The sequence below is a fragment of the Macaca thibetana genome, chromosome 11, assembly GCF_024542745.1.
Source record: "Macaca thibetana thibetana isolate TM-01 chromosome 11, ASM2454274v1, whole genome shotgun sequence".
Classification (NCBI taxonomy): Eukaryota; Metazoa; Chordata; class Mammalia; order Primates; family Cercopithecidae; genus Macaca; species Macaca thibetana.
In genome coordinates, this window is record NC_065588.1 from 113,187,392 (window position 1) to 113,214,252 (window position 26,861).

The 26,861-nt window shown below is 42.3% G+C and overlaps 2 protein-coding genes across 5 annotated transcripts in view; one reads left to right on the plus strand and one right to left on the minus strand.

Annotated features, from left to right (window-relative positions):
• SPRING1 (SREBF pathway regulator in golgi 1) overlaps window positions 1-26,861 on the minus strand; it is a 465,726-nt gene that overhangs the window by 243,074 nt on the left and 195,791 nt on the right. The window lies entirely within an intron of this gene.
• The window catches only part of FBXW8 (F-box and WD repeat domain containing 8), a 114,002-nt gene that overhangs the window by 43,279 nt on the left and 43,862 nt on the right, over window positions 1-26,861 (plus strand). For all 3 annotated transcript variants that reach the window (XR_007717645.1, XM_050747992.1, XM_050747993.1), the window contains exons 5-6: window positions 4,969-5,126; window positions 25,946-26,142. Coding sequence is in view for 2 of the 3 variants with exons in the window: in XM_050747992.1 (XP_050603949.1) it covers window positions 4,969-5,126; window positions 25,946-26,142 (355 nt within the window). In the remaining variant the exon portion in view is untranslated. The remainder of the gene's footprint in view (window positions 1-4,968; window positions 5,127-25,945; window positions 26,143-26,861) is intronic.

Genomic DNA, 26,861 nt, shown 5'->3' on the forward strand with positions numbered 1-26,861 from the left:
ATGAAAGCTCTTTGGTGGTAAATCGTTTTAAATTGGCAATCCCTTTGGCATGCAGAGCTCGAGAGAGGCTCTTATTCCCATTCTTTCAACAAAAATCAGCTGTGGTCTCCAACCTATTTATTTAGAGGTAAACTCAACCTTGCCAAGTGTAGAAAGACTGGGAGAGCACACAGCTTCACTGGGCTGGGGCATATCCCCATTTGGAAAAGACTTCTTTCTTCTTCAGTTTTTCCTTAGTGTTCTTACATCAGCTAGTATATTAGTTGCAGTTGTACTTTGCACAGACACTAATTAGAGAGTCATCAACATTGGGGTCCAAAGGCTTACTGACAATGTAACTGTCATAGTGGCATCTTAATTGGTTGAGTGTAATTGTCATTAGGCAGCGATAAAGACATCTGGAGCTCTGGAGAAAAATCAGCTTTTTTTCCTACCTCCTTTCGTTATCTGTTCTTGCTTCTCCTGGCCAATGTTGTTAAGCACTTTTAGATCACATTTAAGGTTTGGTCCAGGTCCCTCTGCCCCAACCTGTGTTTTACCCTACCAAAGATGTCTGTTTCCTTAGCACAAGTTCATTAGCATGGAGGCTGCCTCCCATGCTATTGTGGCTTTCACTTAGGTTAGATTTGAGAGCCCGCTGCTGAGTCATAACACAGTACCTGCTGCAGTAGGATGTTTAGCCTCAGTTCCTGTCAATACAGGAGACGTAGAGCCTTTTATATTTTACCTCCTGAGTCATTTTGCAGCAAAACATTTTTGTTATTATCATACCTTTTGGTCATGGAGAATGAAGCTAATTTAAATAGATATATGGAAAATTTCTAGCTTATCCCCTGTTTTATAGTTTTCAGTCAGTTTGGAAATAAGTGGAAGCAGTCTAATGCACATCAGTGTGTGCATTCTGCGTGTTTCACTAATCATTACCACTGGAAAGTGGGCAGTGGAAATAAAGAGGTACCCCTCAAGCCAGTCAGGTTGTTACCTGCGGACACCCCCTTTCAGTCACCATTTATTTATGATTAGCTCTGTGTAAGGCACTGTGATGGAGGCTATGGCACTGCGGGAGGGCCTTCTTGAAGACTTTACAGTCAAGTTGAGGAGACGATCAATGCATATGGACTGTAGTAGTAAAAGCAGTTTCTTCAGATAAAGGGCATAGTAGTTGAGTCAGAAAGCTTCAGGCTTCATGGAGGAAGGGAGGGCCTATAGTAGACCTTGAGGGTTTGGTAGGATTGGGCTGAGTTGGTGGTTCTCAATCTTGGCTGTATATTGAAAACATTGATACCTGATTCCATCCCCGGACGGTCAGATTTATTTGGTCTGGGAGGCTGGAGTGCAGTGGCACGATCTCAGCTCACTGCAACCTCCACCTCCCAGTTCAAGTGATTCTTCTGCCTCAGCACCCCAAGTAGCTGGGATTACAGGCATGCACCACCACACCCGGCTAATTTTTGCATTTTTTGTAGAGACGAGGTTTCACCATGTTGGCCAGGCTGGTCTTGAACTCTTGGCCTCAGGTGATCTGCCCACACCCCCCCGCCCAGCCTCTCAAAGTGCTGGGATTATAGGCATAAGCCACTGTGCCTGGCCTGTATCTGGACTTTTTAAAGCATTCCAGGCAATTTTAATGGGCAGCCCAGGCTGGACCCCACTGGGCTGGGAGATGAGGAGGTGAAGAACTGCAGGAAGGTGGGGCAGGGAATCAGTTCAGAGGCAAGAACATTTGGGAGCCTCTCTGGAGGCTGGCTCGTGTGAAGGGAGAGTAGAAGATGAGGCTGGGGAGAGGGGTGGAAGCTAGTTTGTGGAGTTTTTTCAGTAGGTCTCATAATTAAAATTTATTTCAATAAGGTGTTAAGATGTAAGACCTTATAGAGGGTTCTCGGGGTGTATGGCAAGTACTGTTCTAGTCTGACTGTTGTAGTCATTGCATGCACAGCTGTGAACAAAACCTAGGCCCTGAGCTCAGAAGCTTCAAGCTGGTAGGGAGATGAACAGTGAGATGATCACAGACACCCACAACTGCCATGAGGGAGACATCCAGGCTGCCATCAAGGTAGATCGTAGTGCAGTGTAGTGTGGCACGTGAGGGAGAAAGGAAGTGGTTCCAGAAGAAAGATTCGTGCAGTCAGGTGTTTTGAAGGGCTTGGCTTGTGGGGGAAGACTGAATGAAAGCAGCTCGGAATCAGGGAGCCTGTAGTAGTCGGGTGTGAATGTGAGGTGTTGGGAGATTTGGACCAGGGTGGCCTCTCTGGGAATGAGCAGAACAGAACAAGCTTGGCACTGAGTATATATAGTGGTGTGGGTAGTGGGCTACAGCGATGTTGAAGGGGCCCCTCTCCTTCCGTACCAGTGACCTGGGACTGATGATCCCATTGATAAAAATAAGGAATTCAGACACCGGCTAGTTTGGCCATGAGCTGAAGCATTTGATTTTAGACGTGTGGAGTCACAGTGTGAGTGGACCAACCTCCTCTCTGGGAGAAATGCTTGCCCAGGAGCCCCTCAGATATGAATAGAGTGCTGCTATCTGTGGGGTTCCTGCCCTCCTTCTCTCCTCTTTCCCTGAGTAAGGAGCGGGCTCAACAGTTTCTGTTTCACAGCTCACTATTGTCTGGTTCAGCAGCTAAAGCACTTTTTTCCAAGCTTTGTTGTTTTGCTGTCATTTTGGCTCAGTACTCTGTGTTCAGGGAGCTGGGAGGCTGGAGCTGAGGCCACCTAAACCGTCTTTCCTCTCCACCCTTGCCTCCCCACTGTGTCCCCTGTGGGGGCACCACTGAAAACAGTGTGCAGACTGCTGGTGTGGTGTGACACATGGTTAGCAGGAAGCAGAAGGACAGAGACTGGTAGGAAGGAAATACAGTTTCCTAGTTTATGTACTTCTTTTTCTCAACGTGCCTTACTTTTCTGATCTGAATTCCCTTTATCTTTCACTTACCATCTCTGTATTTCCAAAAGGCGTTGCCATCCTTCTTATCTTTCCTGAATTGGCTGGTTCCTGTTACATAGAATTTAACCATAGGAATCTAGTCCCACAGTCTAGACGTTCAAACATGTCTCATCTGTTGTGTGTCTGTAGCTAAGCAAGTGGCCTTACTCCAGCGAATGGCCTGAGTTGTTCTCAGGGTATCACACTGAGCCCGGTATTTTGAGGGCAGTGAGGTCCATGGTATGTGTTCTGGTGTAGGGTTCCTCATTCAGAAGGGTGAGCTGACCGCTGCCTGGAGAGCCTGGGGGCCAGTGGCCATGCTTTGGCTGGGGTGATCTCAGTATCTGCCCTTGCTTGCACTTTGCTGGGCTTAAGGACATTCATCTTGTGTTTCTGCTTACTGGAGGATCAGTGGTCAACCCAGAGGCACAGCAGGCCAGGTTCAGAAAGCATGTCTCTCCCGTTTGGCTCTTTATCCTACATGTGCACTCTCTGGGTGCCACGCTGCAGGTAGACAGCCAAGTTCTCCAACCAAGGAATTGGGGTGACAGAATGGCCTTTGGACTGTGCAGTATATGTATTTACTGTAGATTAAGAATTTGGGTGCAGTACTACTAGTAAACAAAGCACTCCTGAATCACAGTACTTCTCTATAAGAAATTCCACCTGAGGCCAGTTGTGGTGGCTCACACCTGTAATCCCAGCACTTTTGGAGGCCAAGGTGGGTGGATCACTTGAGGCCAAGAGTTTCAGACCAGCTGGGGGCAAAGCCCCATCTCTACTGAAGACTGAAAAAACAAACTGGCCGGACATGGTGGTGCATGCCTGTAATCCCAGCTACTCGGGAGGCTGAAGCAGAAGAATTGCTTGAACCTGAAAGACAGAGGTCTTGCAGTGAGCCGAAATTGTGCCACTGCACTCTAGCCTGGGTGACAGAGTGAGACCCTGTCTCAAAAAAACAAACAAAAGAAAACGAAAACCAAGAAATTCCAGGTTGATCTTCTATAGCTACTTCACTAATGTGTCACATCATAGATTTCAGTGACTCAGTGAATCTCAGAGGTTATCGCATCAACTTGCCAAAGAAACCCTGCAGGAACTATGGCTAGGGCCTCAGGAAGACTGTGAAACCCCTTAAATCCTTGGCCTATCTTTGTGATTGTGTGGTTCTATCATGAGGCCCTTAAAGGCATTTCTCACCCCTTTTCCCCCATAACACTCAATTGCTTTGCAAGTGGAATAAAACCCTCCGCAGCAGACATAGGCAACATAGCTTAAATACCTTGGTGACGGGCAGCACCCCACTTTATTATCTGGCCATTCTATCATCCTGGGGGCCTCGTGTCTGAGTAGGTTCAGCCTGGCCCTGGCTTTGATGGAAGGAGTCATTTGTTGGAGTGGCACTAGCCATAGGAGAGAGTGAGTACTTCTGTTTTCTAAGTGGGCAAAACCAGGGAGTGTCGTGCATTCAGCAAGAGCTTTTCATGAGCAGGCAGCATTGTCTGGCTGCTAAAGGCAAGATTTAATTGTTTCAGCAAATCAATTAGTCTTTAGGGACTTTAATCAGTCAAATCTGATGCATGGATGAGGTATTAGAAAGCCTGTGCCCGTAAGACCATTAGTTCTGAGTATCCCTGCAGCATCTCTGTCTTTCGTATGAGCGAGTGTGTGTGTTTGTGGCTAAATAGTGTGGCTTATACAAATTTCTGCGAGTGATCCCTGCAGTGGGAGAGCTTGTAGGAGCAGATTGTTGTAATAGTGTAAAAGGAAAACCAAGGAGATCTTGCTACCCATGTCTTATTATTGTTTTCTCATTTGAGATTGTCACCATTGTGCTGTGAGAATGTGAAGCGTGTTCACAGCCTTCTGTCATCTAGTTGACATTTTCTCCTGTTGGAGTCACTCATCTAAACAGTGCCGCAGGAGTGGCTCCACACCACCCGATTCTTACTTGTCTGTTGTTGTAAGGCTCTATGCATTTTCCCCACCATAGCCCTGCTCTTCAATCCCTTTTTGGAACCAAGTGTGTCATTCTCTTCCAGATATACATCAGGGGACGTGAGAGTGTGGGACACCCGCACCTGGGACTACGTAGCCCCCTTCCTGGAATCCGAGGACGAGGAGGACGAGCCTGGAATGCAGCCAAATGTCTCCTTTGTGAGGATAAACAGCTCGCTGGCAGTAGCAGCTTATGAGGATGGTAAGTAACCACAACCCTCCTCCCTATTAAGGAAAAAAAAAAGCTTTACAAAAATTAAGCAGCTGTGGCCGGCTCCCCCCTGTAATCCCTCCATACGTACACGTGGGCACACACACATGTTCACACACACACACTCACTTTTGCCTTTATGTGAAGAAGTTGGCCAACAACCGTCAATGCATTAGGAGGCATTGGAACACAGCACCCATTAAAACGGGTGTTTAATTCCTACTGGAACTGTCAGGCTGGGCGCTAGTGCCAGACACAGGGCTGGCCAAAGCATCTTGAGCAAATAACTTGTTTGATGTAAAATATTAAATATACTTGGCCTACTTTTCCTTTAGCCTCTGCTCAGCCCAAAGGGAATAGCAAAAAGGGGATAGACATAGATCATCTATTGACAAATATGGATACAGAAGAATAAAAGTCAGTGCCTACCTTTTCCTGGCACTTAATATACTATACAAGATAATTGATAATAATATGTTTTCTCTTTGACATTGGTAGAATTCTTTTTGAACATGAACAACTATGGATTTTTGGAACTAGGTGGGAATAGTCTAAAGTTAGCTTTACCTATGTAAAGAAACTCTTGACAGTGTATAGCTGTCATGGTCATTTCAATGGCCATGATATCCAGTATGCCCACCTCTCATGCTCCTATCCTCTGTTATATTGTGAAGTGTTGAATCTCCACAAGCTTCATGACCCCACTTGCCCAAAAGTTGGGACCACAACATATTTCAGAATGTTAAGTGTTCATGTCATGGCACCACTGCAAATCTTCAGAGTCGTTGTGACATTAGCAGTTGGCTCAGAGGGACAAAACTAAAATAGCTAATGGGGAATTTTATACCCATGTGCTGTTTAAAAATAAAAATTAGGGCTGAGATCTTACATATATATACCTATATATATATTTGAGACAGGGTCTCACTTTTTTGCCCTGGCTAGAGTGCAGTGGCACTATCTCAGCTCACTGCATCCTTGACCTCCCGGGATCCAGCGATCCTCCCACCTCAGCCTCCTGAGTAGTTGGGACTACAGGCACATGCCACCATTCCCAGCTAATTTTTTGTATTTTTTTTTTAGAGATGGAGTTTCACCAAGTTGCCCAGACTGGTCTTGAACTCCTGAGCTCAAACTGTCCACCTGCTTCAGCCTCCCAAAGTGCTAGCATTATAGGCATAAGCCACTGCGCCTGGTCTTGAAAATATTTTTATATTTTATATAATTACTTTAGCAATGTGATGTTGGTTTGATGTTAGTAGACACTATTGATGGATTTCCTTTTCAGCCTATAGAAATTCAGCTAAGCTATTTCTGTGGTGTAATTAATATTTCATATATTTATTGAGACCCTGGATAGATACCATAAGAACAGCTTAAACATGTTTGCTACTTTCCAAATTATCAATGAGTTTTTTTTCCAAAATACCTATGCAAAGATTGCAATCCTTTTAAGTTAGAATCATACAGTTTTAGTGGCCGGGCGCGGTGGCTCAAGCCTGTAATCCCAGCACTTTGGGAGGCCGAGACGGGCGGATCACGAGGTCAGGAGATCGAGACCATCCTGGCGAACACGGTGAAACCCCGTCTCTACTAAAAAAATACAAAAAACTAGCCGGGCGAGGTGGCGGGCGCCTGTAGTCCCAGCTACACAGGAGGCTGAGGCAGGAGAATGGCGTAAACCCGGGAGGCGGAGCTTGCAGTGAGCTGAGATCCGGCCACTGCGCTCCAGCCCCGGCGACAGAGCGAGACTCCGTCTCAAAAAAAAAAAAAAAAAAAAAAGAATCATACAGTTTTAGGATCATCTAATAGCCATCTCCTACCATTCACACACACGAATGTGCACACACATACTCTTCTACAGATGGGGAAACGGAGGTGCAAAAACCCACTTCAGCTAGGTAGGTGAAGTCAGCAGCGAATCCAGAACTGTGATTGTGTCTCCAGGGCCGTGCTGCGGTGGTCATGCTGCTTATGGAATCCTGGACATAAAGACTCTTGTAGAAATGTGCGCCCAATGGATTTGCAGCCCATGTCTCACATCTCGTGAGCTTGAAAATACAGCTTGAGGTCATGTGCAGGGGTGCTGCTGCTGGTTTTATGTTGTTAGAATTGTCTTCATTTCCCTCATCCCCTATTGTGGCACAGAAATCTTGGGAAAACAACGTAGGCATGGTAAAGAATCTACTTTTTTTTTTTTTTTTTGAGACAGGGTTTTGCTCTGCCACCCAGGCTGGAGTGCAATGGCACCATCTCGGCTCACTGCAACCTCTGCCTCCTGGGTTCAAGCGATTCTCCCCTCAGCCTCCCGAGTAGCTGGGATTGCAGGTGCCCACCACAACAACCAACTAATTTTTGTATTTTTACTAGAGACAGGGTTTCACCATGTTGGCCAGGCTAGTAATCTACTTTCTTTGGTAAATGCTTAGCAATTGATTGCCAAAATATATTTTATATTCTTTTTTTTTTTTTAAGTCATAGTTAGAATTCAAACAGAGCAAAAATGTATATAAAATGACAAAGAAAAAGTATGCAAAAAGAAGTCGAGGTATTCCTCCCTGTCCCATTTCCAGGCCCTCTCACATTTTACTCATGGAGGAGTCCTGCTGTATATACTTTTATACACTTTTTTTTTTTTTTTTAAATAACTTAATGGCACATCTTGGTGGTCTTCTGTATTCACACATGGTAAACTTTATTCTTTTTAATGCCTGTGTAGTACTGCATTATGTGGCTGTACCATCATTTATTAGGACCCTCATTGATGCACATTTGAATTGTTCATTTTTGTTACTGAAAACAGTGCTGCAAGCAATATGCTTGAACGAGCGCCAAGATGGACTTGTCCAAGGGTGGCCGTGGGGTGAGGTGCAGTGATTGCTAGGTCGGAGGCTATGGCTGCTTTAGGCTTTGATAACTATTGCCAAATTGCCAACCAAAAAGGTTTCACCAGTTTTTAGACTCACCAAAAGTATGTGAGACTGACAGGTGAAAATGGCATTTTATCGTTTTTGTTTGCCTTTCTTTAATCACATGTGGACATCTTTTCTTTGTGTGTTGTTAGCTGTTTCTATTTCTTCCTCTGCAAATAGTTTGTTCCTGTCTTTCTTCATTTTGCCTTTAGGTTGTCATCTTTTCTGACTGAAAAGAAAGCTTGGGAAATAATCCTTTGCGTTATGTATTTCCGATATTTTTTCAGTATGTCATTTATTCTTTTTTGTTTGTTTTGAGACAGAGTCTGGCTTTGTTATCCAGACTGGAGTGCAGTGGTGCAATCTCGACTCACTGCAACCTCTGTCTCCTGGGTTCAGGCGTTCTCCGGCCCTCAGCCTCCCGAGTAGCTGGGATTACAGGCGCCTGCCACCACGCCCAGCTAATTTTTATATTTTTAGTAGAGACGAGCTTTCACCGTGTTGGTTAGGCTGGTCTTGAACTCCTGACCTCAAGTGATCTGCCTGCCTTGGCCTCCACAAAGTGTTGGGATTACAGGCATGAGCCACTGCGCCTGGCCTGTGATTTATTCTTTAATGGACTTGTTTTCTAGAAAGTACTTGGTGTGTGTGAACGATTTTAATTTTTTAATCTATAAGTGAGTGGGTTTTATTTTGTAATTTAATGTTTTTGATTACTACATTTTTAGGGTTCAAAGATCAAAATAATATAAAGTTATGTATTGAGAAATCATGCTGCCACCCACTTTTGTCTGCTCCATTCATAAGTAATCATATTTTTTACTTTCTTATATATCCTTGTATTTTAGTATTACAAGTACAAGCAAATATGAGTGTGTATATTCTTATTGTCCCCTTTTCAAAAAACAAAAGACAGCATACTATTTATATGATTCCACACCTTGACTTTTTTCTCTAAATAGCATATCTTAAAAGGCAGTCCATGTCTGTGTAGAGAGTACCCCGTTTGCACGCCTGAATGGTAATTCCATTGTGTATAAGCACTTTGGTTTATTGGAGGACAGTTGTGTTGTGTTTGCCATTACAGTGGTGTAGTGAAAAACCTTGTAAAGATGACCTTTCACGCAAGCGCAAGGAGGATTGTTTTCTGGGTTACAGGGTAAATGCAAATGGAGTTTTACTATTTTATGCTCTCACCAGCAAGCCATGAGAGCATGCCCGTTTCCTCACAGTTTTGCCAACAAAGTATGTTTCCAGCTTTTGGGTATTCATCAGTTTGAGAAGAAATGGTCATCAAGTGTAGTTTTAACTTACATTTCTCTTAGTGTGAGAAAGGTTAAATTTAAGAAAAAAATGTGTACCTGCTACTTGTAGTTCTTTCTTTTTCTTCTGTTACTGTCATGGCTTATTTTTTATATTTTTATCTTGACAACTTCGTCTTGGATTAGTATGCAGTATGGTTCCAAGTACATCTTTTTTCCAGCATAGCCCATTTCTACCTAACTGGTTTGAGGCACTGCCTTTATAAGCTTTTAGCTATGAAATTCACTTTGTATCTGGGTCTGTTTCTGAACTTTGTGCTCTGTTTCAGTTGGTCTGTCTGGCAGCTTACATTTACATCAAGCTTGTCAGTCTCGTCCTTTGGGGTTTCACGTCATGGTTGGGAAGATGATTACTCAATGCCTGGGTAAAATCTATAGTGCTTCCAAGGCTGCAGTGTTTCCATTGAAATCTTTGATTCGTTTCAAGTTCATTTTGGTATTAAGGGCTCTTGCTTTTTTAGAGCCCTTGTGTTTCCCTGCTCCTCTCTCATGCTGAGCTTGTTTTATTGGTCTGATTCGGGTTGTTACTGTTTCTGTGATAAACAACAAGTTCTATTCTTTTCCGCAGACCTCAGGTGGTGTCATCTTTGGTCCCCCTTCAGTTTAATAGGTTGACACTATGGTATTTACACCAATATATTCATGAATAGCTCCTTCTGGGCAAAGACAGATTCAAATAATCAAACCCACATTTTTATATTGCTTCTTTCCAGGAGCAGCTAACTGGCACTTCTTAGGCAGGAACATGACAAAAAAGGAAATTTACCTTGTGGGGTCTGCTGTCTAAAATTTGTGACATGGAAAAGAAGAATAAGATAATAAAATGAGTTAATGAACTTCAGTTCTCTGATTGTGCCAAAGTGAGGCTCTGTAGCCATTGAAACGCCCTTGCTGGTCTACACGCACATTCTCAGTGGAGGGAATCGTATCCAGAGGGGGAGATGGAACCTGCTTTGGGGAAAGGGAGTCATCCCTGCATCCCTTTTAGCCTCTTTGCCCCGTAGGAACACTGTACACGCACCTGGGGTGTAGAGATTTGGCAAGGTGATCCACAGTTGTGATTTTTTGAATTCCAACCCACTGGCCTCATATTTCTTCTGCCTTGTTTCCGATTGTCAGCACTGGCCATCCTCCAGTTTGATTTTACCACTAATTGTGTTGCACGTTACCATACCGAAATGAATCAAATCAAAATGCTTTTCCTGGAGCATTAGATAAAGCAGGCGAAGGTTCTGAGTAATGAGCAGATGCTGCTAATGCAGGGACGGCGGAGACCTTGCCAGGACTCCATCTGCTCCGTGCTTGCCTGCCTTTGGCCTCATGCCACAGCATTAGGGAATGGCAGTGTGCTCGAAACCCACTCCCTGGTCACAGAGTTTGTCTTGAAAGCTCACTCTTTGGTGAGAAATGAGATTACACACTTGTTAGGTGCAAAGAAGTTTTTATTTGTCCCCCTCAGTGGAGAGAGGAGAGATGCGATCTGGTGCATATTAGCATGAGGAAGCCTGGATGGGACAGCCAGCAGTCCTCTTTATACGGTGCCATCAAGCACAGCAAAGTGGCTTATCCACCTCCGCAGTGCTCCCAGTGCAATTGTCTGAACACACACATGCTCCATTGTCCGGCACTGTGGCTGCCCGGGACTGTGGCTGCCCGGCACTGTGGCTGCCCAGGACTGTGGCTGCCCGGCACTGTGGCTGCCCGGGACTGTGGCTGTCTGGGACTGTGGCTGCCCGGGACTGTGGCTGCCCGGGACTGTGGCTGCCCGGGACTGTGGCTGTCTGGGGCTGAGGTGACTATGATTTCTCATTTACTGACATATCAACAATGGACGGGGTGGGGGGGGGGGGGCGGTTCTCTCCAAGCTGCTTTTTAGCGGTGAGCAGTAGGACCATGTTTTAGTTAGATGACTGTGGAGACTAGGTGCTTCTAAAGTTTTATTAAGATTTTATTTTTAGTAAAAAATAGTTCTTCAGTCGTTTTGCTTGTATCTTTTGTTTGTATGTTGATGATGACATTTGGATGTGATGGCATGGCCTTTGAATGCAGTATACAACTACCCCCCTGCCCCCAACATTGAAGTTTTAGAAGTGGATTCTTAACATGTTAAAGCATTGCTTGGGAGAAGGCTAAGGCAATTGACTGGATTGTGGAGAACTTGATTTTTTTCAAGGCCTTTCTTTTCCAGTCAGTCTTGTCCTAAAAGTTTCAATAATCAGTTCTTGCCTGGTACCTTTGCCTACTCACCCTTTAGGTCCAGTCTTCATATTCGGACACTTTGCAAACAAAACAGAATGAGACAATTTTCTAACAAAAAACAAAAAAACACACCATGTATATTCCTTGTAAAAGATAGGGTATGTTTATAAACGTAAACTTTTTTTTAACACTAGGAATGCTCACATTTTAAACATTCAGAAGGGAATTAAAACATTTAGGCTACGTGTGGTGGATCAGGCTTGTAATCCCAGTGCTGTGGGAGGATCTGTTGAGCCCAGGAGTTGAGACCAGCCTGGGCAACATAGTGAGCCTCTGTCTCTACAAAAAATGAACTAGCTGGGCATGGTGGGGTGCACCTGTGGTCCCAGCTACTTGGCAGACTGAGTTGGGAGGATCACTTGACCCCTGGAAGTTGAGGCTGCAGTGAGCCATGATTGCTCTGCTGCATTTCAGCCTGAGCAACAGAGCAAGACTCAGTCAAAAAACAAACAAACAAACAAACAAAAACAAAGGCAGAAATCTGAACTGAGGGGTTTCGGTGTTTAAGGAATCCTTCTTAGGGCATTGAACTTTAAGTTGGCCTCCACCTGGCACATCTAGGATGTTAGGGTTTGTTTCACAGACAGGCCATAGAGACTGTATTAGGGGCTGGACTAGGTTGTTGAATACAAATGCTCTTTGAAAGCTTTTTCTATTCCTCAGTGACAGGAGCTTGAAATGATACATGCTCTGGGTAGAGTCTGTGTTCTATATGAATAATGGGGCAGTGGGCCTCACATGAGAGTCCACAGATTGGATTTTGGGTGAGAGCTATGAGATCTGTAGAAATTTTTTTAAATCTGTATTTTTGTTTTTATAGTAATCTTAAAAAATAAAAATAAACTAGATCTTTTGACCCCATGACTGAACTGTGCTGTGGGATCTCAGTACTGGAATTTACCCTTTGTGTTTGAGGCTGTTGGTACCAAGTGACCACCTGCATGCCCGTATTGACCTTGTCATGAATTGTTTTTCACACCAAGGGGTGTCCACAGTTAATTTTTAGGGATCTACAAGCCCTTAAAGTTAAGAAACACTGGAAAGGCACCGTAGTATGCTAGTAGGCACAGACTAATGGATGACCAATTTCTGGGATATCTGCATTTTTGAAGTTACTAGTGAAAGTAATTTGAAGTATTTTTCTCCTGTAGAAAAATGTGGCACATTAAATTGTTAAGATTTAGTATTACTCTTTTGGTTTTTTGGAGGTGGTTTTAGTGAAAACTGATTTTTAATAATAGACACTCAGATGCATAAATTCACAGTAGCTGTTCTATTTTATTACAGTTGAGTTACAAACTGAAAGAAGCAATAGTAGCACAAGGTAGCTTTTGGGAGCTAGTTTAGACTTCAGAAATAAATTGCCCAAGTTCTTAAGTGTACCTAATGACAACTGAGGATGAATTTATTTGCGTTCTCGAGGAAGATAAATAGAATTTGAAGTGAGAGAATGTAACTTCCCTTTCACTGCGTGCAGTTTTGGTTGTGGTGTTTATTTCATTCTGAACCCCAGGGCTTGATCAAACTAGAAGTGAGTATATTTGTGGAATGAATATATTTTTGTTTGAAAAGCAAAATGCATCTGCTTGCTTGCCTTTTCATTCAAAAAGCCATTAAACGGGCTCAAGTGGAGTAGAAAGGTGGTCTGGGGGCCAGGGACAGTGTGAGAGGGAAGCTGAGCGAGGCAGTGGGCTGGGAGCTTGGCAGCATACAGGGAGACTGAGCAGGTAAGTATGTTAAGGCTCATGGGAGCCAGTTCTCTCATGCTTGGAGAAGGAAGGCTCAGGTATGGAAAGGGGATGGCCAGAATGAATCCTGTGGGGCTGGATTGGAATAGGAGGCATCAGTGTGGAATTTATGGTGTTAAATATAGACAGAGAAGTAAACAGAGATGTACATGTATGTTGTACGTATATACGGTTATGTGTGTCCTGGCTTTGTTTGCCGAGAAGGTGTAAGAGCAGCAACAGTCCAGTAGCAGTGAGGACAACTCGTGTCCAGCTCTTGAAAATATAACTTTCTACTAAAAGGAACCAGGGATGCTTGGAGAAATGGTGGACTCCAGGGATGGGGCAGTAAAATCACACAGTAAGCCTGGACCATCTGATTGCACTGAAGTGAAGAAGTGCTTGAAGAATGATGATGACATGTCACAAGGACACATAAGTGAGCTTGAAGATGTTCCCACTGGCCAAATCTGGGACAACTGGAGTATCAAAATCAATGTTGATAACAACAGGTTACAACCCATTGAATAAAATAGGAATATATGAGTATACCGTGATAAAAATTAACAGATCAATAAATAAAAAGAGAGGAGAGAAAAATTTCCTTACAGTAGAATGTCAACTAATAAATGCAGAAAGCGTGATGGGATTAGAAAATTACAAATTGGCAACCATCATGGTAATAACTGATTCAGACAAAAAAAAAAAAATCAATTGAGGCTAAAACCAGAGTGTAAGAATGGGATGAGGGATGGGGTCTTACATGGTCTCAAAAAATCTCCCCACAAAACACTTACTAATTAAAAGGGAGAAAAAGGTAACTCTGCAGTCAAGAAATCTAACAGGTACCATCTTAATAAAGTGGTCAAATTTAACATCATCAGTAACGATAGAATTGATATCCTGTGCCACGTGACAGGATGCAGTGAGAAAAACATAGAATCACTTCTGTGATATTATTCCAGCCAAAAGTGCACAGCCCCATCTAATCAAGACAAAATACCGCACAAGCCCAAATTGAGGGACATTCCACAAAATGACTAGCCTGTCCTCTTTAGCACTGTCAAGATTATGAAACTCAGGGAAGGTCTTAAGAACTATTCCAGGTAGAAAGAGAAGAGAGACATGACAACCGAGTGCAGTGTGTCATCCTGGCTTGGGTCGTTTTTCTACAAAGAATGTTACTGGGACAATTGGCAATGGGATCTGACAGTGAGTGTATAGAAGTTCTTGCAGCTTTTCTGTAATTTTGGAAGTTTCAAAATAAAAAGATAAAAAATAACATGTTCTTGAGAAAGATGAAGTAACAGGAACTGGATTTATCTTTTTGCCTTAACTAGAAAACTGGACAAAATATATTAAACCATGGTTTCTAGACATTGGAAAATAAGTAGCCACACCTGTGATCTCTTGGAGGAGAACAAACATGGTGGGCCCACAGTTACACCAGCTCGCCAGCCGGAAACAACTCCAGACAGGGAGTGGGGACCTAAACAGAGTCTGGTGGCCTCCCTGACTTGAGGAGGCCCCAGTGAGGGCTCAGGGAAGCCAAGGTGGATAGAAGTTGTGGGCCAGAGTGTTGGAGAAGAGGGAGCTCCCAGAGGGAGAACCCCAGAGATTGGCTGAGGATTCCCTTGAGTCTTTGGCTGAGTCCTACTCTGCACATGTGTAAGAGGAAATACCTGAACCAGGGAAAGAACTACCTGAAAGGAGAAGGCACAACAATTCTTGGAGCTCACATGAGGCTAAGAATAGTTTGTACTTCCCGAGAGTAGAAAGACCTCATAATTCATGGGTTGTTGAGTGGAATCCTCAGAAGGGTGCCATGTTTTAGTAATGGGGCTAAGTCAGCCCTAGACTAAAAGCCGCTCAGTATCCCCTAACAAAAAAGTTGGAAAGCAGGCCTCAAAAGGATCCAGCCAATTCTGAGTGTCTTAATTTTGCATCAGAGTAAACTTCCATACTATTTTGTAGAATACAACAAAAGCTAGCAACCAGCAATGTAAAATTCACTATGTCTGTCATCCAATAAAAATGAAGCATGGCTGAGGCAGAAGGATCACTTGAGCCTGGGAGGTCAAGGCTCTAGTGAGCCATGACCATGCCATTGCACTCCAGCTTGGGTGACAGAGTGACACCTGCCTCCAAGAAAAAGAATATATTGTGCTACCCTGGTAACATTAAGCACAGCTAGTGCCCAGATTTTGATTTCTAAATGTTCTTCTATAAAAAGAACAAGGGCTAGGGCAGATAAATACAAGATGAATCTGGAACATTTTATGGGACCCGAAAGTAAGGATGTTGATAATAAATAAAAAGATGAGAGTAGGGCATCTGTAGGACAGTGGAACTAAATTGGAGCTCCTGAGAGCTAAAGGAAGGACAACTTGAACAACAAAACATGATGATAGTAATGGATTATAACCTATGGATAAATACCCATGAGTCCATATATTGGTATCAACAAATAATTGAATAAATAAAGGAGAAGAGACAGCTCTTCCTTACAGTAGTATTTCAATTGCTATATGGGAAGGGATGATGAAAATAGAAAGCCACCATTTGGCATGCACCATAATCATAATTGTTGTAGGCAAGAATCACCAGTGGATGTTAAAATCAATGTGATGAATGTCTCCGTTTGGGCTGTTATAACAAAACACTATAAACTGGGTGACTTATAAACAACAGAAGTGTATTTCTGACAGTTCTGGAGGCTGGGAAGTCCAAGGTCAGGTCACTGGCAGATTCTACGTCTGGCGAGAGCCCTTCCTCCCAAGCGGTGCCTTCTTTCACATGGTGAAAGGGGCAAAGGAGCTCTCAGGCTCTGTCCTCATGACCTCATCACATCCCAAAGGCCTCATTTCCTGGTACCATCACTTAGGGGGTTAGGATTTTAACACTGAAATGGTGGTGGGGGGACACAGCATTCAGATGACGGCAGTGAGTAACAGGACATTTCCATGGTGTGAAATCATCACTCCGTAAGAGAAAAATGGTAACTTCACAGTAGAGAAAACTGGCGGATACCACCTTAACCAAGTGATGATAGTTAACATGACCAGTAATGAAACTTTGATATTATGTACCTCCTGATACATAATACACTGGAAAGGCACAACACTCCTTCTGATTTTAAACATGAGGAAACAGCAGACAATTGAGAGGCCTACAAAATAAATGAGCAGTACTTTTCAAAAAGTGTCAGGGTCATGAAGGACAAGGAATGATTGAGTAATTGCCCCAGATTGGAGTCAATGAAGGAGATATGGCAGCTAAATGCTATGTGGAATTCTGGATTGGATCCTGGACCAGAAAAAATATGCTGCTAAGAGGACAGGTGAAATGCAAATAAAATCTGTAGATTAAATATGTTGCATCAGTGTTAATTTCCTGGCTTCCATCATTCTGCTATGGTTATGTAATAGGTTAACATTTGGGAAAGCTGGATGAAGCTATACTGGAACTGTTTGCATAATTTTTATAACATTTTTGTAAGTCTGAAATTATTTCAAAATCAAAAAAGACATCAAATTACAGTATTAAATAAGATTGGATTTTTCCCATAGCAATTTAATGCCATTTAAAAACAATGTTACATGATTCCTTAGGAAAGAATGTGCTTGCCCCTTTTCTGCTGTCTGACTGACTTGGAGGCCTGAGATTAGATGGTACCCCTGTGTTGTTTTGGTGGTGGTTATATAATCAGGGATCCTCAGCATTTCTTTTTTCTATATCTTGCTGTTTGTCTTCGAGCTATTCCCTGCAACCTCCCCTTTTCTTAAAAAAAAAAAAAAATGTATGATGATGAGTATCTAGTCTTTGGTATTTTGTTTCCAAAGGATCCTTTTTTTTTTTTTTTTCCAAAACAGAGTCTCACTCTCTTGCCCAGCCTGGAGTGTAGTGGTAAAATCTCAGCTCGCTGCAACCTCTGCCTCCCAGGTTCAATCGATTCTCCTGCCTCAACCTCCTGAGTAGCTGGGATTACAGGCATGCACCAACCACCAAACCGGCTAATTTTTTTTTGTTTGTTTGGTATTTTTATTAGAGATGGCGTTTCACCATGTTGGCCAGGCTGGTCTCAAACTCCTAGCCTCAAGTGATCTACCCCCGCCCAGCCTCCCAAAGAATACTTTTTAAAGAATAGTGTAGCCATTTTATTTTAAAATATCAACATTTACAAACATGCCAGAAGTTATGTTTTTGCCACTACTTACAACTTATGACAAAAAAAAATTTTATCGGTTTCATATATAAAATGGGAAAAGAAGGCCTTGTTTTTCAAAATCATTTCAGGAGGTAATCAAAAAATCTGAAGAGCACTGGTCTGGAAGGCAGGTGGCCATGTGAGTCTCTGTCTTTATTGGGCTGTTGTGATACACGTGATCCACTCTGTGGGCATGGGGGAGAGGGAGACCCAAGAGCCCCATCCCAGACATCAGGGGCCTTGTGGCAAAACCATCTATATGTTGGGGAGATTTGCATTGGCATCTGAAGGCCCAAGTGAGATGTTAGACTGTCTGTGGTTTCTGTCTTCTGATTCTTATTTGGCGTTAAGTAACTCAGAACCGACTGTAGTTTCACCATAATCTAAATCTTTATGTAAACTTTTTTCCCTGCTTTTTATTTGAGCCATTTATTACTTTCCTTGAAAGGGAATTAATTGATAGTATAATTTAAATTTTTTTTTGAGGATTTGGAATGAGATTTCTAAAGGCTGCAAAATATCATCACTGGAATTTTCACCGTAGATCTGAGAAGACACTTAGTCTGTAGTGTGGCTGTTGAAAACGTTTGTAAAACACAGATTAAGGTATTTTTACTTTTGTTAGTGATAGCCTTTCAAATTGTTATTCTTAAAAAATTCTTTTATTGTGAAAAATTCAAAATATACAAAAATGGAATGAATAGCATGATGCACCCCCATATACCCATCACTCAGCTTCAACAGTGATCAATTTTTTAAAAATCTATTACCACCCAGTCCACTGATTCCCCACTCCCCTCCCTAGAGGCATCTACTACTACCAGTGTCTGCTGATCTCTTCCAGATAGAGTCTCTATCATGTTATGTTGGTTATAGAGAAAATTGGCCTCAGTCTGAGTCTGCGCACACAGTGATGTGATGTCTCTTTCACGTTACCTGCCCTCTCAAACTTTCCCTTGTAGAAGCTGGTCCTCATTCTTTGCCTTCTCCATCAATCTGTTTTTCCTTTGATGCTAACTGGAAATTCTTCTATCTAGTCACATTGCCATAGTCTTAACATACACTATGTGCCTCCTTTTCAGTCTGCTGTCTCATCATTTTTCATTCTTCTTTTTCAAGTGTTCTTTCTGCTTTGAATTTGAGAGCTACTAAATATATTCAGTCTTACTTCCTCTTCTCTTGACTCAGTTTCTACTTTGGTGATCTCGCTGCTTTGTTTATGCCCTAACCAGTTGCCACCTCCACAAGCCTATTCAGATTCTTTTAAACTTGTCAATCTAAAATGCAGCTTCCAGAATGTTTTCTGTTTATTGTCTGCTTTAGGCAACAGAGCTGCAGAGCTGTGGTCAGCGGGAATGCAGGATGGCATGCCACAGTAGCTGCAGTAACAAGAAACTTCAGCTTTTCCTTTGTCATGACCCTTGTGGTTTAGCTGTTCTTTGTGACCCTTGTCTACACTGATACTAATCTCCCACCGGCACCTCTTCCATGAAGAGCAAAAACTTCTTTTGTCCTGTCCGACTTTGTGCTAGCTTTATGTCTCTGGCCTGATTTCAGAGTGGCGATGTGTGGATTTAATGAACAAAGAGGTACGTGTTAAGTAAGTGCTGTGGATATATTTAAAATTTTTGTCAAAATGCCTTTTCCTTTGTTGCAGAATTTCTTCTGACTCCTGCTTAATTTCTGATAGGCAAGTGCCTATTTACATGGTGGAAACTGAGATTGCCAGCTGTCTATAAAGAGTCAACTTCATTCAGTATCTCTGAACACAGTTAATTGATCCTGTCTATTTAACGATCATGAAGTTGACACCAAGCTTCAGGTGTTTATTGTGCAAGCTCAAGAGGATGGGAGCTCGTGGCTGAAATAATTTCTAATCAAGAAACCACTAAAGACCACAAGACCAGCTCTGTAGTTCCAGAAGGAACTAGTCTATGGCCTTCAAAACTGTTAACGTGTTTTAAATTTTGTGGTGCATGGAAAAGATCAAAGGGGAGGGAGGAGTATACCAATTGTGTTTTTTTCCAAAACCAGTTCAGCAGTTATTTACCTTTCAGGCAATTAACATAATTACCATTATGCTAAAAAGTAATTTTGGAAAGTTCTGCCCTGAGCTCTTACGACTCCACCGGGACAGTTTTAGTTGGGACTTATCTTTTTGATGGAAGCTTAATTGCAATTTTGGCTTTGTGCACACAAACAGAAGCAGCTAATTGTTTAGGCAAATAGCAGATTAATTTAAATATGCATCCCTAATAAAACAAAAATGGTATCCATTATGGTCCTTGTTCCCATGACGAAGAATATAAATATCCTGTGCAAGTACCATTAGACGGAGGTCTTAAGGATTGTCGACATTATTTCACAGTGGTAGCACTTTCCAGATATCGAGTAATCTTTACAAAAGCTAACATAAATCAGTTTAAACTCATTTAGATCCCATTTCCACTATGTGCAGTTTCATTACCACACTCTGGCTGGCCTCCTTAGGGAGGTGGGAGGGGCCTGCTGCAAACTGGCATGGGTGCCCATCCACAGCTGCTGAGCAGGCTTTATGTCTCCTCGAAAGACTGGCCATCGTTACTCATGTCATCGTTAATGGCTGTTCCTAGTCTAGGCTGAGCTCACAGTTCCTTCAGCCTGGCTGCTGCTTGTCAAGGTGGAGGGTCCTGAGCCCAGGGAGCAGGTGGGACTGCCAGGCCCTGCCCCTTCTCCTTTATTAGGCCAGTGGCCCTCACTTGTCTTCCGGATGTTTCAAGAGACCCAGTTTCTTCTTTTGTCTGCATCCTTTTCCTGTTTGTTATGAGTGAAACAGTGTTGTTGCGATCCCAGCACTCCTCAGAATTAATCATCTTTTATCCAGCTACTGAGGTTTGGTCAGGAAGGAAGAAAAACACTTGCTCTTTCTGTTTCTCTAGGGGCAAAACGGGGGCTATACACTCCGGCCTTCAGGATGATGCCTGGTGCAGGGAATGGCAAAAAAAAAAAAAAAAAAAAAAAAAAGGCTTGCTGCTTATGCCACTGCTAAGAAACCAAGTAGAACCTCCCTTTGTGTTTGCCGAGACTATTTCTCTTCTTTTACCTTGGCCTACTGTGCAGGAGGGATATTATAGAGACCTTTGCCGGGGCGGGCGGGGGGTGTCTCCTTGCCCTGAGGTCCCTCCCCAGGCCCTTGCCAGGTGGGCATGTTCATAGTATTTGAGTTAGTCTTTTGGCCTCAGCTAATTGGATGAGGGATGGGGCGTCAGTCCTGGGGGAAGCTGATTCATGGACTGGGATGGGCTGGCTGGGACTCAGACTTTGTTGCATGCTTGGAGTCGAAGACCTCCTGGAATGGAGACACCACCCTTTCCTCATGTGCCCAGGGATGAGAGAAAGCTGGTTTCCGAAGAGAAGAATGAAATAGAATTGCAGAGAGAAGCAGAGATAAGATCTGTGGTGCACACAAGTTGTATACACTACCTTGGTTCTGCATGTCTTCCTGGTTCCTGCTTCTGATCCCTTATCACCTCCAGCTGTACTTCCTGCCCTTGGGCTCCATGAAATAGCCTCATTCCAGTTTCCTTTTGTGTTTAAGCCAGTTTCAGTGGGTTTCGTACAACCAAATGTTTCGATGTTGAAACATATGACAAGCATTCAGCAAACCTTTATTGATGTATAGCCACATCCAGCACTCTGAATTCCCTACCGTAGGGTGTAGAGAGGGAAAAGGACACAGTCTTGCCACTTCACAAATTCACACAGTGTCAGGAGCCAAATCCATTTCATTGCTAGGTCTGCAGTATGATAAAATTTGACTTTTCAAATGAATTTACATCAGATAAAAAAAATACCTATTTGAGAAGTGAATTTCCTTGGCTCTGACGGACATTGACTACTTCTTCCTTAGTAGTTACGCAATAAATGTGGACCTGGTTCAAGTTAAAACGTCTAGAAAAGTTTGCTGCTGCTTTTCTGGGGTCTTAAAATAGTGTGACAGCATGACCAAAAGTTAAGCTTATTCCTTGTTCCATTGTGCTTTGTGTATATCTCTCTGTGATAACTGTGTTTTATAATTTAGTTATTAAATATTTGTTTCTCTCCAGTGTGTGTTTTGTGAGAACAGGTATCCTTTCAATTCTTATATGTCACTAAAATGTTGGCTCCATCAGTCAGGGACTTTTTTTGTTTTATTTTGTCTTATTCACTGTGATACCCCAGTCCCTAGAATAGTGCCTTAGTACAAAACAGGGAGCTCCGTAACTACCTGTTGAATGTATTACTGCATTGATTCCTTTTTGGCTAAATGTAGCTGATGATAATCAGCCACACTATTATAGAGCATTCTTATAATTCAGTTATTCACTATTCAAGTCCTTGCAGTTTTGAGATTATAAAAATAGCCATGACATAACTGTAGTAACTGATAAATTGACGATTTATAAAATTAGCTTTCACTCAAACACCCCTCCCTGTTAGGTTCTGTATCTATTCCTGCCCACTCTGCCCATATGCTTTTGGGGCAGATATCCAACAATACAGTTCAAAGTGAAATTGCATACCCTGCAGAAGCTGCAGAACTTTGTGATGTTGAAAGTGACAGTGAAAGAACTAGAAGTGGTAATTACATGGATAAATGGAAATGGCTTTTTTAATTATTTAAATATCTTTAAAAGATAATTGCCTGCTTATGCAAAAGTAATAACGATGTATGTAAGGTTTACAAGATGTACGAATAAAAAGTTTGTAACATGTAGAAATAAAAGTATGACAATAATAGCACAAAGGCTGGAAGGGAAGAAATAGAAGTATGCTGTTCTGAAGTTTTTTTTTTTTTTAACTGAGAGTCTCACTCCGTCACCCAGGCTGGAGTGCAGTGGCACGATCTCGGCTCACTGCAACCTCTGCCTCCCAGGTTCAAGCAATTCTCGTGCCTCAGCCTCCTGAGTAGCTGGGATTACAGGTGCCCACCACCATGCCTAGCTATTTTTTGTATTTTTACTAGGGACGGGGTTTCACTTTGTTGGCTAGACTGATCTTGAACTCCTGACCTCAAGTGATCCGCCCACCTCAGCCTCCCAAAGTGCTGCGATTACAGGCATGAGCCACCACACCCAGCCAAAGTTCTTATATAACATGTGAAGTGATACAATATTCCTTGCAGGTAGACTGTGATAAGTTAAAGACTTCTGTTAAAATCCAAAAGCAACCTCTAAAATAACAAAGAGTTTTGGCTAACAAACCAACAAAGGAATTAAAATGGAACAAAACACATTTAGTTATCCCAAATACTCAATCCAAAAAATAAAAAAGGCAATAAAAGAGGAGAAAAGGGAGCAAAGAACAGATGGGATAAATTTAAAAAATTAGCGAACTGGTAGATTAAACCCAACCTTATCAATAATCACAGTAAATATAAATTATTTAAATGCCCCAATTAAAAGCAAGACCAACTACATGCTGTCTACAGAAAACCCAGTTTCAATATATAAAGACACAAGCGAAAAAATGGGAGAAGTTCTGCATGCTAACACTAATCGAAAGAAAGCTGGCGTAGCCATGTCACTCTCAAAGTGGATTTCAAAGCAAAGACTAGAATAACCAGGGATACGGAGGGACATTGCCTATGATAAAGAATCAACTCATCAAGAGGACATAACAATCCTAAATGATTTTGCACCTAAAAATGATGTTGAAGGACTGTGCACGTGATATCAGCCTCTGACAAGTGAGGACCTGACCAAGTGCAACACTTTATAATTGAAGCAGGGGAAACTGAAAAAGATGACAACACGACAGTCTTTCAGGAGAGAAAGATTTGACCATTAAATTGATGGAGCCTTGGAATTTTTTTTTTTTTTTTTTTTCCCCGAAAAGACCCTGCTCAGGATAGCTCTGTGCAACTCAACCTTGTGGTGAAGGATGTTTTATTGCATAAAGTTCTGTTGGAAAAATGATGCCAACAAAACCAATACTTGATTAATAATGAAAAATGTGTTTATAGATAAACTCCATGTGTGCTTAGAGTGAGCTGTGGTTAAATAGCTTCCACGCTTGGCAGCACCCAGGGTGAGTTTGATGGTGTATGTCAGTTACTCATTGAACTCGTAGTTATTTTATGCACTTACAAATGCAGCCACTCATCCTGCACTTTTCCAGCTAAATTCCAGCCCAGCTTCATGACATACCAAGTGGCTTTGGACCAAGTTGTTTAACTGCTCGGTGCTTCTGTTTCTTTTCTGTGAGAGGAGTAAAATGGTGCTCCTCCTCCCAAGATGGAAGTGAATGCTCCGTGAGAGGAGACACATGAGTCTCTGAAGACTCAGAAGCTCTATGCAAATGGCAGTGTTTTTTTCTCTTTACTGTTGTGATGTCTCAAAACAAATGCAAACAAATGCAATGCAGTGTTTGAAGGAAGCCCATGTTAAGAGCAGACATCTTGGCATGGGAGAGCTGATCTCCTATCTGATGTGTAGAGCCACTGGCATTTTCTGCAGCATATTTTTCTCTTCTGAGTCAGGATGGAAAGAATTTGCCAAAATAATTGCCAGGGGAATGTGTTGTGGAACCTTTTGTGATCTGCTTATCCCCCAAGTTTATCATAATTCTTAAGAGTACACTGTGTTTTAGTTGCGAAGCAACATTTAGCTTGAAGAAGGCTCTGCTTTTGTTTATAATTGCTTACTTAGCCTACTGACAGTTTGAAAGTCTGGCAAAGCAGCCCAAATGTATTATTTTCTTCCAATTCTCTATATTTATTTAGTGCTGAATGATCCTTTATAGTAAGATCCTAAACTCAAAGCACTTATGGTTTAAAGACAAAGTAGAAGGCAAGAAAAAAGAAAGATAGGAAGATACACTGCCAAGAGAAGAAAAGCAAAAAGCTTGGTCTGTTCTAGATAATAGGAAGTTATAGTAAATAGGGCTAGATTTACGGATGAGCAATAGAAGGGAAATTAACGTTGATAGATTAAATATGTTTTATAACACAACAGGAACTATAGACTGCATAAAAATAAAAGAAAGGATTGGTCCATCTTCAGTGCTTCGTGTGGCTGGTCTCCTTTCATCTGCCCCACAGTCCTATGTAGTAGGTAATGTTGTCTTCAGCTTTACAGAAAGGCAAACAGGCTCAGAGCTGTTAAGCAACTCCCCTAAGTCCATCAGCTAACAAGTGCTGGAGCTGGATTTGACCTCAAATAGCCACAGACTATGTTATCTCCACACATTTATTTCTTGATGAATTTTGAAAAATTGAATCAATTGGAATTGGAGCAAGGCAGTAACCAGCCTCATGCAGAGAGTAATTATTTTCTTGGGTAAATCTTCGAAGGGAAGGAAATAGCTTGGGAATGATAAAATGAAATTATTTGTGAGGAAAGGAGAATCAATGACATGCTAAGTACAGAAAAGCTTATCTGACTGGTAGAAAAGTGTAAGTTCCTGTAGACCACTGGTTCTAAACTCCAGTGGACATCCCCAGAGTTGCTGGTGCCTGACAGTCTGCATTTCTAATAAGTTGCCACGTGGTACTGATGCTACCGGTCTGGAAACCACCCTGGAGAAAGGTGGTGACATGGCCAGTGTGTGAAAGAGGAATTAATCTGGGTAGCAGCATTCCAGGTGCTGGGAGAAGAGTGGAAAATTGGCATTTTTGACAAGTGTGGGATATTGAAGCACATGTTTTAGAGCTATGCAAAATAAAGCGCCGCTGCTAACAGAGACTTAAGGAGGACGGTGCTAAGGAAGGATGTAAAATATAGGCTGAGCATCCCTAATCCAAAATTCCAAAATGCTTTGAAACTTTTTAAGCACTGACACGATGCTACATGTAGGAAATTTCACATCTAACGTTATGTGATGGGTTGGTAGCCAAAACTTTGCTTAATGCACAGAATTATTTAAAATATTGCATAGACCAGGTACATTGGCTCACACGTGTAATTCCAACACTTCGGGAGGCAGAGGCAAGAGGATTGCTTGACCCCAATAGTTCAGAAAACCAGCCTGGGCAACATACTGAGACTGTGTCTCTACAAAAAATTTTAGCTGGGTATGGTGGCATGCACCTGTAGTCCTGTCTATTTGGGAGGTTGAAGCAGGAAGATCACTTAGGTGCATCAGTTCAAGAATGCAGTGAGCTATGATAGCACTGCTGCACTCCAGCCTGGGCGAAGAGTGAGGCACTATTTCTAAAAAATAAAAAAGTAAAATATTGTATAAAATTACCTTCAGGCCATGTGCGTCAGGTATATATGCAACATAAGTGATTTCGTGTTTAGGCTTGGGTCTCATTTCCAAGGTATCTCCTTTAAAAAATTTTCCTTTATGTTGCATGTTTTTAAAATAATTGAACATATTAAGTGAATTAAAATTGTTACCTGCATTGTTTCTTGCTGCATAGGGTTTCTTAATATTTGGGATTTAAGGACCGGAAAGTACCCTGTTCATCGTTTTGAACATGATGCAAGAATACAGGCACTAGCCCTCAGCCAGGACAATGCAACCGTGGCCACAGCTTCTGCTTTTGATGTCGTGATGCTGTCCCCCAGTGAGGAGGGGTACTGGCAGATAGCTGCGGAATTTGAAGTTCCGAAACTGGTGAGCTTTTTAGTCTGGTCATTTTATTTTCTATTCTTAGAATCTCTGGGTCTAATATAAGCATGTACTAATGGCATTGGTAACTCCCATTCACTCAGAGCTTCCTGTGGGCCTTACATCCATAAATCTAACTACAGCCTTACAAAATAGGTAGTAGTGTTTTCCCCATTTACCAAGAAGTCACTTTGCTGCTTAGAGCAGTGAACTGGCTTGCCCCAGTTCTCAGAGCTAAGAAGTTGTGATTCAAACCTTAGGGCTAACTTCAGGGTCAGAGCTGCTCATCACTGTGGTTCCTTGGCCTTTTTCAGACTAACACGGTGGAATCTTACCCTTGGGAATTGATGATCAGTTTCTGACCTAATATATAAGCGAGAATGAGTTCAGTGGTGTTATCCCAGTCCATATGGGAAGGAAGGTTTCCATTCCTACACTTCCTTCATCCCAAGACTGTCTCACCTGAAATTGAAAGTAACTCCTGAGTGAAGATAGATTTAAGTCGGTGTTAATGGGGTAGCCATGTTCCAGGATGTCACCTGTGCAGTTCAGCCAGCCTTAAGAATTCTTTATGTCGAGCTTATTTCTGAGTTCATTTATACAGGAACCTCTATATTTGTAGAGTGGGAGATGATTTGGGGCTAAGAAGGAAGTTCTCAAATCTGTCTATGCTGAGTTTGGATTTAATTTAAACAAACTTGATTTTGGCACTGGTAGGAGAGTGA